We start from the raw sequence: 19,129 nt of genomic DNA on the forward strand, positions 1-19,129 counted from the left end.
AATTATATAAATTTCCTCGGCCAACAAGTGAAAGAAACGAGAGCCTAACAGAATAGACTCAACACTTTTACCCAGTAAAACTCAGATATCGAAAGACTTGTCACGCTGAAAACCAAATATCACTGCATCCTGTAGTCTGAGTAACATGTGGCAATGTAGATTAAGGATGAGGGACAAGTTAAAGATAATAACAGAGCATTTATTTTTTGAGATCCACTGTACATGCTGTGATATTAATTAATATCCGTGGATACACGGAAGCTATCAGTAAGTTTCTTTCAGTCCAATATGAGAAGGAAAACAAATAAAAAGTGAGAATGAATTAAGGAAAGTGAAATCGTGCCTGATTTACTTGCTAAGAATTTTATAATAGGATCACGGAAGGTGCGAAAGAAATAATCAGGATGGCCATGAATGAAAATAGAAGAGTAAGGAGAGAAGTGGAGCAGCAATTTATGAAAGAAGCGAAGGCAAAGACCTAAAACTACTTATAAATCATACAAGAATGAAAACGACCACAGTTAAATACAACTGAAACAGGAAGGAAAGGGGGTGGGTAACAATCAGGGAAAACAGGAGAGGTATACAAGGAACTGAAATTTCACTGGCATGCACACTACGTAACAAGATAGATAAAACACAATCAGTGAGACTGGTGGAGCCTCCACAAAGCAGCAGCTTTGTTACGTAAAGTCTACATGGATTAAGAAATAGCTCATAAGAATTTTCCGCAAAACAAGCGAAGATCAAATAAGAAAGCGGTGGCCAGATTACATATTCTTAAATTACAGAAGCCTCTGATGCAGTGCCTGACTACAGACTAGTATACGAGATGGAAGAATGACCAAGAATAAAAGGAAAAATCACTTCAGCAGCTGAAGAAGTATCTTCAGAATATATATCAGTTACCACTAAAAAGGAATGATTAAACTGGATAGAAACAGACTACAATACTCGGAGGATTAGTAAAATTCATATTTCTGATCAAGGTAAATGATTTATCTGATTGGATAGACACCCATGTTTCACCGCTGACAAAGTAAAACTGATGACATTATAAACGAAAGTTAAAAGACTTCAGGAAGGGAGAAGGGGGCAGAGAGAGAGAGATATTACAGATATGGAAGAAAGAAACTTCATACCATACTCGTACATCAGAGAACCTAACCTAAACCTAGAAGACAATACCTCAACGACAACATCCTGTAGTGAGCATCACTGACCACCGCATGTAAGCTTGACAAACGTAGGAACTGCTCAGGGACCTCGAGACTACGTACATACTACTCTGAATATGTCAGGACAGAGTATGGCAGCACACATCTTGAGCTCACACCAGATGAAACAAAGGTCCAGAGGATTTGCAACCAGACTATTTCGAGAGCAGAGTAGAATATGCTACCAAGACAAGTTTAAGGAAGAGTGAAGAATCAGAAGATATATAATTAATATACAAGAGATTCAGAGATAGTAAGAGAGTGGATAAGAAGAAACTATTTACCATGAGAGAACCAGGGGCAAAGGAAAATAAAAATGGAAGACGGACCACAGGAAAGCAGTCAAAGGAAACTACGTACACACTTTCAAGAATAAACAATAATGTCTAAGACGCTATGAACCAACATCTGTCCATTCCCTCTTATTATCCTACCCTCCATTCCTCTCATTCATCTTTCTATTCCCTTCTCTTACCAATCCGTCTATTTCTCTGATCAATTCGTTTGCAGTCATCCATTACCTTGTATCCGCCCCATCCCTCCCCACCGGCAACAAGGACCAAAGGCCATACAATACCACTATAGTAAAGACAAACAAGGACCACACAATACCCCCGTGGTAAAGACAAACAAGGACCACACAATACCCCCGTGGTAAAGACAAACAAGGACCACACAATACCCCCGTAAGACAAACAAGGACCACACAATAACCCCGTTGTAAAGACAAACAAGGACCACACAATACCCCCGTGGTAAAGACAAACAAGGACCACACAATACCCCCGTGGTAAAGACAGACAAGGACCACACAATACCCCCGTGGTAAAGACAAACAAGGACCACACAATACCCCCGTGGTAAAGACAAACAAGGACCACACAATACCCCGTGGTAAAAAACAAGGACCACACTACCCCCGTGGTAAAGACAAACAAGGACCACACAATACCCCCCGTGGTAAAGACAAACAAGGACCACACAATACCCCCGTAAGACAAACAAGGACCACACAATACCCCCGTGGTAAAGACAAACAAGGACCACACAATACCCCCGTGGTAAAGACAAACAAGGACCACACAATACCCCCGTGGTAAAGACAAACAAGGACCACACAATACCCCAGTGGTAAAGACAAACAAGGACCACACAATACCCCAGTGGTAAAGACAAACAAGGACCATACAATACCCCCGTGGTAAAAAACAAGGACCACACTACCCCCGTGGTAAAGACAGACAAGGACCACACACTACCCCCGTGGTAAAGACAGACAAGGACCACACAATACCCCCGTGGTAAAGACAAACAAGGACCACACAATACCCCCGTGGTAAAGACAAACAAGGACCACACAATACCCCCGTGGTAAAGACAGTAATAAGAACCAAAGAAAAATTAAGCATCACAAAATAAACTTGTTGGAGCAGCTGTCCTGTTTGTGTACACTTCCTTGCACATGCCGCCAAAGTTTGCCACCTTGCTCGATATTATATTCAGGAGAAGCATTTAACAGGTGTAGGCCATTCAGTACGGAAAGGTGGAGGCTCGATCCTCCGGCAGCTTATCGCCTGTACTCACCTAATTGTCACGAAAGCTAAATAGATCGCTTGGAACATTCGATGCCTCAACTCATTCCTCTCAGCTAACTCCCACGGTGACAATTTTCACATGCAACAATCTCTAACCATGCAACAGAGAACAACAAAACTGTTATTAATACACGTCTTATAGGGGACTACACACGTGTTTCTCCTCTGTCTCATATCTAAAAAAGTTTTAGTGTCAAAAAAATGGTAGTGGTGCTGAGCATAGTGAAGCACATAAAATTAGCAGGCATGGGAAGTTGGACCATTAGTACCACCTTGTCCCAGTAAGACTAGAGACCTTAAACTCTGGGAGAAATGCGTTACGAGGTTGTAGTCCAGACATAAGCTCACTGACACTTCCAGACAACCACTAAGTGTAAAATAAAGCCTGAAAATTGATAAATTATACTTAATATATCTGAACTAACAGGAAATATCGTAATCCTTCATAATTACATTCGTAAACTATGAACATGGATATGAACTAAGAGATATCGTATAATTAGTAAACGAGTGTATAGACTTTTTATATGAAGATTGAAACTGTAGTTGTCTGTATTAGTTACAAATCAATTGACTCGTTTGGTTATTGAGAATTTTAAACATTTATAGTTTCTAAGAATATCAAATTTATATTATAATCACTAACTTGTTACTGTCGTAAACAATTACTCTCATATTACAGAAATTAAACAAGTCAAATTTAGACGAAATTAGTTTTTTTTTTTTTACAATCCACAATCCATGTCCACAATTCGCTTCGTGTCACTGCCCATGTATCAAGGCTAGTTTATCCCTTACAATATCATTAAATTATACCTGGAAGAACATAGCCCATACACTCCCGGGGGACGCAAGAAGACGCTTTTAATTTTGACGTTACGTCCATTACGGGTCTTTCCACTTCCTTTACGGCTACTAGAGTACCCAGTGAAGTATCTTACCTTTCACTGCTCCCTGGTTCTCTGCTGCATAGTCTCCTGTGCACACACGAACACATGCATATCTCTACGTATTACACATTGTCTCCTGTCAGCACTACATACCCAGTGTGCACGTTTGCGTAAGCAAATGTATACCCGGAGGGTGCCGGGGGTCCACGCCCCCGGTGCCAGGTCCATAACCAGGATGCGTACTAGTAACATGTAAGTGACGGCACACATACACCAGTCATCGTCAGACCTGCCACTCACACCTCCCTTCAAAAACTGTATTTGACTAACTGTCAACCAGTCTCACAGGTGCGGGTGAGTGTACACACTCCAGCCACGCCAACGAGGCTTCAATAGTTATTTTATTTGTACTCTACTTCACTTTGTAATATCAAACATCGATTTTGTTAATTAGTTATTTAAAATTTAAACACAATTTACCCATGAAATGGAAATTGCTCAGTAACTGAACCGATATTCTACGTAATAATGTTTTACTCACGATTAAACATACCTGAATGTGTTATTATTAAAGATAAAAAAACGAAAATTTTTAGATTGTAAACTCGGAATTTGAATAAAAGTTTGACTACAAACAACCGTATAACATAATGAAAACTTTGACTAGTTCATGACAGGAAAAATATGAGACGAGCCAAACCTTATAGAAGTATCATTAAATTAAAATTTTCTTGAAGCGTAGTGATAGAAAGGAGGAGAGGTTACTATGGTTCTAATTATTATTACTGAAGATCTATGGTAGGCGAGGAACACTATGGTAGGCGAGGAACACTACTATGGTAGGCGAGGAAGACTACAATGGTAGGCGAGGAAGACTACAATGGTAGGCGAGGAAGGCTACCATGTAAGGCAAGGAAGACTACCATGGTAGGCGAGGAAGGTTACCATGGTAGGCGAGGAAGGTTACCATGGTAGGCGAGGAAGACTACCATGGTAGGCGAGGAAGGCTACCATGGTAGGCGAGGAACACTACTATGTTAGGCGAGGAAGACTACCATGGTAGGCAAGGAAGGCTACCATGGTAGGCGAGGAAGACTACCATGATAGGCGAGGAAGGCTACCATGGTAGGCGAGGAAGACTACCATGGTAGGCAAGGAATGCTACCATAGTAGGCAAGGAAGGCTACAATGGTAGGCGAGGAAGACTACCATGATAGGCGAGGAAGGCTACCATGGTAGCCGAGGAAGACTACCATGGTAGGCGAGGAAGGTTACCATGGTAGGCGAGGAAGACTACCATGGTAGGCAAGGAAGGCTACCATGGTAGGCGAGGAAGACTACCATGATAGGCGAGGAAGGCTACCATGGTAGCCGAGGAAGACTACCATGGTAAGCGAGAAAGGCTACCATGGTAGGCGAGGAAGACTACCATGGTAACCGAGGAAGACTACCATGGTAGGCGAGGAAGGTTACCATGGTAGGCGAGGAAGGTTACCATGGTAGGCAAGGAAGGCTACCATGGTAGGCAAGGAAGGCTACCATGGTAGGCGAGGAAGACTACCATGGTAGGCGAGGAAGGCTACCATGGTAGGGGAGGGTTACCATGGTAGGCGAGGAAGGTTACCATGGTAGGCGAGGAAGGTTACCATGGTAGGCGAGGAAGATTACCATGGTAGGCGAGGAAGGCTACCATTGTAGGCGAGGAAGGTTACCATGGTAGGCGAGGAAGACTACCATGGTAGGCGAGGAAGCTTACCATGGTAGGCGAGGAAAGCTACCATGGTAGGGGAGGAAGGCTACCATGGTAGGCGAGGAAGGTTACCATGGTAGGCGAGGAAGGTTACCATGGTAGGCGAGGAAGGCTACCATGGTAGGCGAGGAAGGTTACCATGGTAGGCGAGGAAGGCTACCATGGTAGGGAAGGCTACCATGGTAGGCGAGGAACACTATGTTAGGCGAGGAAGACTACCACGGTAGGCGAGGAAGACTACCATGGTAGGCGAGGAAGGCTACCATGGTAGGCGAGGAAGACTACCATGGTAGGCAAGGAAGGCTACCATGGTAGGCGAGGAAGACTACCATGATAGGCGAGGAAGGCTACCATGGTAGGCGAGGAAGACTACCATGGTAGGCAAGGAAGGCTACCATAGTAGGCAAGGAAGGCTACCATGGTAGGCGAGGAAGACTACCATGATAGGCGAGGAAGGCTACCATGATAGGCGAGGAAGGCTACCATGGTAGCCGAGGAAGACTACCATGGTAGGCGAGGAAGGTTACCATGGTAGGCGAGGAAGACTACCATGGTAGGCAAGGAAGGCTACCATGGTAGGCGAGGAAGACTACCGTGATAGGCGAGTAAGGCTACCATGGTAGGCGAGGAAGGGTATCATGGTAGGCGAGGAAGTTTAACATGGTAGGCGAGGAAGGGTATCATGGTAGGCGAGGAGGGGTGTCATGGTAGGCGAGGAAGTTTAACATGGTAGGCGAGGAAGGCTACCATGGTAGGCGAGGAAGGCTACCATGGTAGGCGAGGAAGGGTATCGTGTTAGGCGAGGAAGGCTACCATGGTAGGCGAGGAAGGGTATCATGGTAGGCGAGGAAGTTTAACATGGTAGGCGAGGAAAGCTACCATGGTAGGTGAGGAAGGGTATCATGGTAGGCGAGGAAGTTTAACATGGTAGGCGAGGAAGTTTAACATGGTAGGCGAGGAAGGCTACCATGGTAGGCGAGGAAGGGTATTATGGTAGGCGAGGAAGTTTAACATGGTAGGCGAGGAAGGCTACCATGGTAAGCGAGGAAGGGTATCATGGTAGGCGAGGAAGTTTAACATGGTAGGCGAGGAAGGGTATCATGGAAGGCGAGGAAGTTTAACATGGTAGGCGAGGAAGTTTAACATGGTAGGCGAGGAAGGCTACCATGGTAGGCGAGGAAGGGTATTATGGTAGGCGAGGAAGTTTAACATAGTAGGCAAGGAAGGCTACCATGGTAGGCGAGGAAGGCTACCATGGTAGGCGAGGAAGTTTAACATTGTAGGCGAGGAAGGACATCATGGTAGGCGAGGAAGTTTAACATGGTAGGCGAGGAAGGGTATCATGGTAGGCGACGAAGTTTAACATGGTAGGCGAGGAAGGCTACCATGGTAGGCGAGGAAGGCTACCATGGTAGGCGAGGAAGTTTAACATGGTAGGCGAGGAAGGCTACCATGGTGGGCGAGGAAGGGTATCATGGTAGGCGAGGAAGTTTAACATGGTAGGCGAGGAAGGGTATCATGGTAGGCGAGGAAGTTTAACATGGTAGGCGAGGAAGGCTACCATCTTAGGCGAGGAAGGGTATCATGGTAGGCGAGGAAGTTTAACATGGTAGGCGAGGAAGGGTATCATGGTAGGCGAGGAAGTTTAACATGGTAGGCGAGGAAGGGTATCATGGTAGGCGAGGAAGTTTAACATGGCAGGCGAGAAAGGCTACCATGGTAGGCGAGGAAGTTTAACATTGTAGGCGAGGAAGGACATCATGGTAGGCGAGGAAGTTTAACATGGTAGGCGAGGAAGGGTATCATGGTAGGCGACGAAGTTTAACATGGTAGGCGAGGAAGGCTACCATGGTAGGCGAGGAAGGCTACCATGGTAGGCGAGGAAGTTTAACATGGTAGGCGAGGAAGGCTACCATGGTGGGCGAGGAAGGGTATCATGGTAGGCGAGGAAGTTTAACATGGTAGGCGAGGAAGGGTATCATGGTAGGCGAGGAAGTTTAACATGGTAGGCGAGGAAGGCTACCATCTTAGGTATCATGGTAGGCGAGGAAGTTTAACATGGTAGGCGAGGAAGGGTATCATGGTAGGCGAGGAAGTTTAACATGGTAGGCGAGGAAGGGTATCATGGTAGGCGAGGAAGTTTAACATGGTAGGCGAGGAAGGGTATCATGGTAGGCGAGGAAGTTTAACATGGCAGGCGAGAAAGGCTACCATGGTAGGCGAGGAAGGGTATCATGGTAGGCGAGGAAGTTTAACATGGTAGGCGAGGAAGGTTAACATGGTAGGCGAGGAGGGGTATCATGGTAGGCGAGGAAGTTTAACATGGTAGGGAAATGAGGAAGAACAGGAAGTAGTGTTGGTGGCGATATTGATGGTTGCGATAGTAGTGGTGGTGGTGGCGATAGTAGTTGCTGCGATGGTAGTGGTGGTGGCGGCAACAGTGGTGGTTGCGATGGTAGTGGTGGTTGTGGCAACAGTGGTGGTTGTGATGGTAGTGGTGGTGATGGCAACAGTGGTGGTTGCGATGGTAGTGGTGGTGGTGGCGATAGTAGTTGCTGCGATGGTAGTCGTGGTGGTGGCGGCAAGTGGTGGTTGCGATGGTAGTTGTGGTGGTGGCGATAGTAGTTGCTGCGATGGTAGTGGTGGTGGCGGCAACAGTGGTGGTTGCGATGGTAGTGGTGGTGGTGGCAACAGTGGTGGTTGTGATGGTAGTGGTGGTGGTGGCAACAGTGGTGGTTGCGATGGTAGTGGTGGTGGTGGCGATAGTAGTTGCTGCGATGGTAGTCGTGGTGGTGGCGGCAAGTGGTGGTTGCGATGGTAGTTGTGGTGGTGGAGATAGTAGTTGCTGCGATGGTAGTGGTGGTGGCGGCAACAGTGGTGGTTGCGATGGTAGTGGTGGTGGTGGCAACAGTGGTGGTTGCGATAGTAGTGGTGGTGGTGGCGATAGTAGTTGCTGCGATGGTAGTCGTGGTGGTGGCGGCAAGTGGTGGTTGCGATGGTAGTTGTGGTGGTGGCGATAGTGGTGGTAGCGATAATGGTGGTTGCGATGGTAGTGGTGGTGGTGGCAATAGTGGTGGTTACGATTTTAGTTGTGGTGGCAATAGTGGTGGTTGCGATGGTAGTAGTGGTGGTGGCAATAGTGGTGGTTGCGATGGTAGTGGTGGTGGTGGCAATAGTGGCGGTTGCAATAGCAGTGGTGGTTGTGGAGGTGACGATAGTGGTGGTGGCAAGTGGTGGTTGCGATGGTAGTAGTGGTGGTTGTGACGGTAGTGGTGGTGGTGGTGGCAACAGTGGTGGAGGTGGCGATAGTGGTGGTTGTGACGGTAGTGGTTGTGGGAACAGTGGTGGTTGTGACGGTAGTGGTTGTGGGAACAGTGGTGGTTGCGATGGTAGTGGTGGTGGTGGAGGTGGCGATAGCGGTGGTTGTGACGGTAGTGGTGGTGGTGGCAACAGTGGTGGTTGTGAAGGTAGTGGTGGTGGTGGCAACAGTGGTGGTTGTGAAGGTAGTGGTGGTGGCAATAGCGGTGGTTGCGATGGCTTTTGGTGGTGGTGGTTGCGGCAACAGTGGTGCTTGCGATGGTAGTGGTGGTGGCGTAGTTGTAGTAGTAGTAATAGTAGTAGTGGCAGTATTTGCAGTTGTAGTAGTAACAGTACTGGTAGTAGTAATAACAATAGTGGAATTAGTAGTAGTATTGACAGAAGTAGTGGTAGTAGTAGAAGTGGTAGTAGTAGTAGTAGTAGCAGCAGTAACAGTAGTAGTAATATGAGCAGTAATAGCAATAGTAGAAGTAGTATCAGTAGTAGCAATAGTGTTAGTAGCAGTAGTAACAATATTAACAGTAATATTTATTTATATTTTAAGTTAAGACATGTATTGATTTAAAGTAATCTAATGTTAACATAACTGGTGACACAAACTGATACTCAGCTTCATCAGTGAGGTAAACAGTATGACACCACTCATCACTCACGCAAGACACACACCACTCACGCAAGACACACACACCACTCACACAAGACACGCACCACTCACGCAAGACACACACCACTCACGCAAGACACACATCACTCACGCAAGACACTACTCACGCAAGACCACTCACGCAAGGCACCCTTCACGCAAGACACACACCACTCACGCAAGGCACACACATCACTCGCGCAAGACACTACTCACGCAAGACCACTCACGCAAGGCACCCTTCACGCAAGACACACCACACACGCAAGGCACACACACCACTCACGCAAGAGACACACACCACTCACGCAAGAGACACACACCACTCACGCAAGAGACACACACCACTCACGCAAGACACACACACCACTCACACAAGACACGCACCACTCACGCAAAACACGCACCACTCACGCAAGGCACACACATCACTCACGCAAGACACTACTCACGCAAGACCACTCACGCAAGGCACCCTTCACGCAAGTCATACACCACTCACGCAAGGCACACACACCACTCACGCAAGAGACACACACCACTCACGCAAGACACACACACCACTCACACAAGACACCACTCACGCAAGACACACACACCACTCACACAAGACACGCACCACTCACGCAAGACACACACCACTCACGCAAGACACACATCACTCACGCAAGACACTACTCACGGAAGACCACTCACGCAAGGCACCCTTCACGCAAGTCACACACCACTCACGCAAGGCACACACACCACTCACGCAAGACACACACACACCACTCACGCAAGACACACACCACTCACACAAGACACTCACCACTCCCACAAGACACCACTCACACAAGACACTCACCACTCCCACAAGACACCACTCACACAAGACACTCACCACTCCCACAAGACACCACTCACACAAGACACTCACCACTCCCACAAGACACCACTCACACAAGACACTCACCACTCCCACAAGACACCACTCACGCAAGACACTCACCACTCCCACAAGACACCACTCACACAAGACACTCACCACTCCCACAAGACACCAGTCTTCGCACAAAGACCCAGACGTCACAAGCTACGCTACATTATAACGCTTAGGTCAACATTTAACACTACGCTATATTACTTATAGTGTTAAACTGTCCACATGAAAAATACTCGAGTTATAACTGAAGAGTTACTGTAAAAGTGCCCAAGACGTGATTTTTTGTAAGCGGCAACCATTATACAATATTATCAATCGATTTTCCAGAGAATTAGAAGAAATTCGTATTTAAATACACACTAGCATATAAGTGCCTTCGCGACAAAAATCCACTAGCGTTGCATTCAAATTATATCTGATAGTAATAACCTTCATTAGGCTTACGATCAATACATTATCCCAACTTGAAACCTCACTCGTCAGTGCAAAGCTTAAATTAGCACTTGTGCTGGCAGGTCCAGGTAATATTTGTTGTAATCATGGAACAATCTTATAATATTCTGAAGACATTTTGGGAGGCCCCTATGCCCCGCCTCGCCGCCTCGGTCATTTCCGTCGACGAAGGCCAGAAGGCATTACGAGTCGGCTTATCTGGCACCTCCAGGAAATGAAAGTGGCCTCCATGCTCCGTACGGACAATACCCGCTAATCCTCACCGCTTTACAAAGAACCCACGGCTACGTGTCATCCTCAGACAGAAAAATCATACACAAAAGGTGTCTTGTAGTGGACACTAAGTCTATTTAGCCACATTAATTACATTGTTTAGCAGAAAACTATTAAGGCAACAGAACAGCTCTTATTGAGACCAGAGATGACCTCTTGGTGTCACACATTTGTATCTTGGGCGTTTTATCTTCATTACTTCCGGAGAATAACAAAAAACCTTAGTTTCTGTATCAGTCTCAAGATTTTTTCTAGAAATTCGTTATCGTTTAATACGTTTTTCGTCGTGAATCTTAACTGTACAACACAGTGGATTGACTGGTACTTGCCCTCAAGCCACTAGTGCCGGATATAACAGTATGATGTGTATCCATGAAGCCTGTGTGGGGGTCAGGCATCCTGTATAATGATGTGATCTTGGCAACAAGAGCAGGGAGACAATAACAGTTCTGGTTCACAAGTTTTCCCATCATTGTGGCCTAGTAACATAAACCGGGGTCTGGCATATGTATGGTTGACAGATGGATCCTCAGTACACATTCTAAAATATAAAAGTTGCCACTACAAATACAAGAAAAAAGACAGACAGGAAAACACAAAAGCGACAAATGGGGACGAATTACAAAGCAGCAAGTTTAAGTCCGCGTACAGAAAAACAAAGGGGCGCACACAAGGGTACAAAACACACACATACAGAATTACGCAATTATAATTCAAACACAATTATGGCGGAACAGTTCTTGTTATATGCACCAGGTAATTACCACAGTCAAAACCTCGAACAAAGAGAAATTACAACAGCGATATGTCCTTCCATCTTCCTCAGTTTCTCCCTTTCTAGTTCTAGTTCATTCATCCTTTCTCCTGCTTACTTGTTAGTCTTTTTGGAGTGTTCTCCATTTTACCGGCGCTCTTGCTCTCTCTAGTGTTCTCGTTTTCTAGGGCATTCTTGCTTGCTCTCGCTCTCTCTCTCTCTCTCTCTTTCTCGTTAGAACACGGAATCAGCCGTTTTCTCTCCTTTAGTTTGTTATAAACTTCATTATTATAGCGTTCGCATGTTGACATCCATCATAAACTAGGTAAATACACTTGTTTTTAATTAGCAAAACTGTGTACGTCAACAGTGTGCTGCCACCATATTCTCTATTATAGTTAATTAACGCAGTAGAAACAAAAGCACGCTATAATTTCCTGTCGTATTCCATCACACAGAGTAGGTTTCAAATATAGTGTAATCTGTGAGCCTGAGCTATGGCACCTCACTAAAGTAACGAGGATGTCGTTCAGTATTCCATTAAGGATTTAGCAGCTACGGAAGCTTCAAATTTTCCGTTCCAGCAAAGCTAGAGTTATTATTACTTGGGAATTACCATCACTCATGATGGCCTTTCCCATACTTGGGAGAAATGGAATTTATATGAAGATATCTCCATCAGTGAGCAAAATACTCAAATTTTATTTAGAAGAGGAAAAAATGAGAGGGGGAGGGAAACTGAGAGTACATTATACATTTAATATCTCAACTTACATACATAGAAACAACGCATATTCACCACTGCGATAGACAATGGACATTTTAAAACATTTTTTAACACAGGCCGTCTCCCACCGACGCAGTGTGACCGGAAAAAGAAGAAACAATAGTTTTTTCTTTTTACATTTCGTAATTTATACAGGAGTTACTAGCCATAAAATTACATTATATTCTTTAATAATACATACAAGCAGAGTAAATTTATCTGTTGCACTAGCTTGATATAAACAATCTAAACACTACGAAACAATATACTTCACTTGTAATCAGCAACACTCACTAAATATAAGCTGACACAGACTGACGCTGCTCGCTACCTAAGTCTACCATAACCATCTGAAACATTTCAGTTCTTACCAGAACTTCATATTAACACTTGAAACATTTCATTTATTTATTACCAGAATTTCATATTAGCAATTTATATTAATGAATTAATATCCAAATTAATGATTTACCTTAAGAAAATTATAATCGCCCATTTACAGACCACGATACTTGTTCCAAAATGCTGTAAGCTAGAGACCACGATATTTGTTGCCAACTGCTGTCAACTTGAGACCACGATACTTGTTGCTAAGTGCTGTCAACTAGAAAGCACGATACTTGTTGCTGAGTGTTGTCAACTAGAGACCACAATAAACAGATCTGAGGTTTTGATATACCTACTTATCTGTACGTCACTGTAAAACTTGCGTTAACTGTAATGCTCATCTTCACTATAATAAACTCACTAATACTCGCCCTCACTGTAACATTAATCACCATTAATGGTCAATCTGAGTTTAATATTCGCTCTTTACTGTAATACGTTACCTTACTGTAGTACCGGTGAGGAGCACCTCCAGAGTTCCACACCGTATACATGATGCTACAATGTACACTGTATACATGATGGTAAAATGTACACTGTATACATGATGCTACAATGTACACTGTATACATGATGGTAAAATGTACTCTGTATACATGATGCTACAATGTATTCTGTATACATGATGCTACAACGTACTCTATACATGATGCTACAATGAACTCTGTATACGTGATGCTACAATGTATTCTGTATACATGATGCTACAATGCACACTGTATACAGGTAAAATGTACTCTATACATGATGGTAAAATGTACTCTGTATACATGATGCTACAATGTATTCTGTATACATGATGCTACAACGTACTCTGTATACGTGATGCTACAATGTATTCTGTATACATGATGCTACAATGTACACTGTATACAGGTAAAATGTACTCTATACATGATGCTACAATGTACTCTGTATACATGATGCTACAATGTACTCTATACATGATGCTACAATGTACTCTGTATACATGATGCTACAATGTACTCTATACATGATGCTACAATGTATTCTGTATACATGATGCTACAATGTATTCTGTATACATGATGCTACAATGTATGTATACATGATGCTACAATGTACTCTGTATACATGATGCTACAATGTACTCTGTATTACATGATGCTACAATGTACTCTGTATACATGATGCTACAATGTACTCTGTATACATGCTACAATGTACTCTGTATACATGATGCTACAATGTACTCTGTATACGTGATGCTACAATGTACTCTGTATACATGATGCTACAATGTACTCTGTATACATGATGCTACAATGTACTCTGTATACATGATGCTACAATGTGCTCTGTATACATGATGCTACAATGTATTCTGTATACATGATGTTACAATGTACTCTGTATACATGATGCTACAATGTATTCTGTATACATGATGCTACAATGTACTATGTATACATGATGCTACAATGTATTCTGTATACATGATGCTACAATGTACTCTGTATACGTGATGCTACAATGTACTCTGTATACGTGATGCTACAATGTACTCTGTATACGTGATGCTACAATGTACTCTGTATACATGATGCTACAATGTATTCTGTATACATGATGCTACAATGTACTCTGTATACATGATGCTACAATGTATTCTGTATACATGATGCTACAATGTACTCTGTATACATAATGCTACAATGTACTCTGTATACATGATGCTACAATGTACTCTGTATACATGATGCTACAATGTACTCTGTATACATGATGCTACAATGCACTCTGTATACATGCTACAATGTACTATGTATACATGATGCTACAATGTATTCTGTATACATGATGCTACAATGTATTCTGTATACATGATGCTACAATGTATTCTGTATACATGATGCTACAATGTACTCTGTATACATGATGCTACAATGTACTCTGTATACATGATGCTACAATGTACTCTGTATACATGATGCTACAATGTACTCTGTATACATGATGCTACAATGTACTCTGTATACATGATGCTACAATGTACTCTGTATACATGATGCTACAATGTACTCTGTATACATGATGCTACAATGTACTCTGTATACATGATGCTACACTGTACTCTGTATACATGATGCTACAATGTACTCTGTATACATGATGCTACAATGTACTCTGTATACATGATGCTACAATGTACTCTGTATACATGATGCTACAATGTACTCTGTATACATGATGCTACAATGTACTCTGTATACATGATGCTACAATGTACTCTGTATACATGATGCTACAATGTACTCTGTATACATGATGCTACAATGTACTCTGTACACATGATGCTACAATGTACTCTGTATACATGATGCTACAATGTACTCTGTACACATGATGCTACAATGTACTCTGTATACATGATGCTACAATGTACTCTGTATACATGATGCTACAATGTACTCTGTATACATGATGCTACAATGTACTCTGTATACATGATGCTACAATGTACTCTGTATACATGATGCTACAATGTACTCTGTACACATGATGCTACAATGTACTCTGTATACATGATGCTACAATGTACTCTGTATACATGATGCTACAATGTACTCTGTATACATGATGCTACAATGTACTCTGTATACATGATGCTACAATGTACTCTGTATACATGATGCTACAATGTACTCTGTATACATGATGCTACAATGTACTCTGTATACATGATGCTACAATGTACTCTGTATACATGATGCTACAATGTACTCTGTATACATGATGCTACAATGTACTCTGTATACATGATGCTACAATGTACTCTGTATACATGATGCTACAATGTACTCTGTATACATGATGCTACAATGTACTCTGTATACATGATGCTACAATGTACTCTGTATACATGATGCTACAATGTACTCTGTATACATGATGCTACAATGTACTCTGTATACATGATGCTACAATGTACTCTGTATACATGATGCTACAATGTACTCTGTATACATGATGCTACAATGTACTCTGTATACATGATGCTACAATGTATTCTGTATACATGATGCTACAATGTACTCTGTATACATGATGCTACAATGTACTCTGTATACATGATGCTACAATGTACTTGTATACATGATGCTACAATGTACTCTGTATACATGATGCTACAATGTACTCTGTACAGAACAATTCTTGCCTGATGAGCAAAATAAATTTAAAATTTACAGCTGACATGAATGATGTTTAAAAAACTTATATTAGAGAAGAAACTTACCTTGCTTACAAAATGTTATCTGTCAGCTTGACTGACTGACTGACTGACTGACAGGTGGCAGGAAATCTTAATTGCATAATATATCAATCACAATTTGCACTTGTTTCACGAGTGACTGGGACCATATGTAGAGTCTTATGACAGCATGGCCTGGGACCATATGTAGAGTCTTATGACAGCATGGCCTGGGACCATATGTAGTGTCTTATGACAGCATGGCCTGGGACCATATGTAGTGTCTTATGACAGCATGGCCTGGGACCATATGTAGTGTCTTATGACAGCATGGCCTGGGACCATATGTAGTGTGTTATGACAGCATGGCCTGGGACCATATGTAGTGTCTTATGACAGCATGGCCTGGGACCATATGTAGTGTCTTATGACAGCATTGTCTGGGACCATAGTGTTTCTTGACAGCATGGCCTAGAACCATATGTAGTGTCTTATGACAGCATGGCCTGGGACCATATGTAGTGTCTTATGACAGCATGGCCTGGGACCATATGTAGTGTCTTATGACAGCATGGCCTGGGACCATATGTAGTGTCTTATGACAGCATGGCCTGGGACCATATGTAGTGTCTTATGACAGCATGGCCTGGGACCATATGTAGTGTCTTATGACAGCATGGCCTGGGACCATATGTAGTGTGACAGCATTACCATATGACAGCATGGCCTGGGACCATATGTAGTGTCTTATGACAGCATGGCCTGGGACCATATGTAGTGTCTTATGACAGCATGGTCTGGGACCATAGTGTTTCTTGACAGCATGGCCTAGAACCATATGTACTGTCTTATGACAGCATGGCCTGGGACCATATGTAGTGTCTTATGACAGCATGGCCTGGGACCATATGTAGTGTCTTATGACAGCATGGCCTGGGACCATATGTAGTGTCTTATGACAGCATGGCCTGGGACCATATGTAGTGTCTTATGACAGCATGGCCTGGGACCATATGTAGTGTCTTATGACAGCATGGCCTGGGACCATATGTAGTGTCTTATGACAGCATGGCCTGGGACCATATGTAGTGTGTTATGACAGCATGGCCTGGGACCATATGTAGTGTCTTATGACAGCATGGCCTGGGACCATATGTAGTGTCTTATGACAGCATGGTCTGGGACCATAGTGTTTCTTGACAGCATGGCCTAGAACCATATGTAGTGTCTTATGACAGCATGGCCTGGGACCATATGTAGTGTCTTATGACAGCATGGCCTGGGACCATATGTAGTGTCTTATGACAGCATGGCCTGGGACCATATGTAGTGTCTTATGACAGCATGGCCTGGGACCATATGTAGTGTGTTATGACAGCATGGCCTGGGACCATATGTAGTGTCTTATGACAGCATGGCCTGGGACCATATGTAGTGTGTTATGACAGCATGGTCTGGGACCATAGTGTTTCTTGACAGCATGGCCTAGAACCATATGTAGTGTCTTATGACAGCATGGCCTGGGACCATATGTAGCGTCTTATGACAGCATGGCCTGGGACCATAGTGTTTCTTGACAGTATGGCCTGGGACCATAGTGTTTCTTGACAGCATGGCCTAGAACCATATGTAGTTTCTTATGACAGCATGGCCTGGGACCATATGTAGTGTCTTATGACAGCATGGCCTGGGACCATATGTAGTGTCTTATGACAGCATGGCCTAGGACCATATGTAGTGTCTTATGACAGCATGGTCTGGGACCATATGTAGTGTCTTATGGCAGCATGTCCTAGGACCATATGTAGTGTCTTATGACAGCATGGCCTGGGACCATATGTAGTGTCTTATGACAGCATGGCCTGGGACCATATGTAGTGTTTTATGACAGCATGGTCTAGGACCATATGTAGTGTCTTATGACAGCATGGCCTGGGACCATATGTAGTGTCTTATGACAGCATGGCCTGGGACCATATGTAGTGTCTTATGACAGCATGGCCTGGAACCATATGTAGTGTTTTATGACAGCATGGCCTGGGACCATAGTGTTTCTTGACAGCATGGCCTGGGACCATATGTAGTGTCTTATGACAGCATAGCCTGGGACCATAGTGTTTCTTGACAGCATGGCCTGGGACCATATGTAGTGTCTTATGACAGCATGGCCTGGGACCATATGTAGCGTTTTATGACAGCATGGCCTGGGACCATAGTGTTTCTTGACAGTATGGCCTGGGACCAGTGTTTCTTGACAGTGTGGCCTGGGACCATAGTGTTTCTTGACAGTATGGCCTGGGACCAGTGTTTCTTGACAGTATGGCCTGGGACCAGTGTTTCTTGACAGTATGGCCTGGGACCAGTGTTTCTTGACAGTATGGCCTGGGACCAGTGTTTCTTGACAGTATGGCCTGGGACCATAGTTCAGTGTAATAATAAACTCCATAAACAAGAAATGACGTGAGTCACAACCAAATGAAAAATAATAAAATCTGACATATATGAAAGCGACTGGATTTATTCTATGATTTTTTTTTTCGGTGTACAGTCATACGCCGCTTTACGTCACTTCGGTCTACGTCAACTTCGTCTTTACGCCACTTTTCTAGAGTAAATTTCAGTTCAGCGAACGTCATTACGTCCGACTTTACGTCATTCAGTAATGTCACCTACGTCATAATTTTTTAAGTGTGTTAATTATCTTTAAAAAATATAACTAAAAAAGTGTTTTTAGTGTTCTTTAAGGTTTAGCAATAGTTTTATTTTTTCGCGAGTTATTTACGGTGTCTGTCGTCATTTTAAGACATTATGTCCGGTTTACGTCAAAAATCAGGTTACGTCACGGCTCTTGGAACCATTTAATGACGTAGGGCGGAGTATGACTGTATTTACATTACAAAATATTAAAAAATGGTGTTTATTATGCAATGTGGTTTCAATCAAA

The 19,129-nt window shown here is 43.5% G+C and overlaps 1 protein-coding gene across 5 annotated transcripts in view; it reads right to left on the reverse strand.

Moving 5' to 3' along the window:
- LOC128690283 (potassium voltage-gated channel subfamily KQT member 1) overlaps window positions 1–19,129 on the reverse strand; it is an 840,902-nt gene that overhangs the window by 503,213 nt on the left and 318,560 nt on the right. The window contains exon 1 of one of the 5 annotated variants that reach the window (XM_070090550.1): window positions 3,754–4,069. The exons of the other annotated variants lie outside the window; for them this stretch is intronic. Within the exon in view, the coding sequence (XP_069946651.1) occupies window positions 3,754–3,809 (56 nt within the window). The 5' untranslated portion in view covers window positions 3,810–4,069. Of the gene's footprint in view, window positions 1–3,753; window positions 4,070–19,129 lie in introns of those variants that run through there. 5 annotated transcript variants of the gene reach the window in all.

Source organism: Cherax quadricarinatus, chromosome 32, assembly GCF_038502225.1.
Source record: "Cherax quadricarinatus isolate ZL_2023a chromosome 32, ASM3850222v1, whole genome shotgun sequence".
NCBI classification, from domain to species: Eukaryota; Metazoa; Arthropoda; class Malacostraca; order Decapoda; family Parastacidae; genus Cherax; species Cherax quadricarinatus.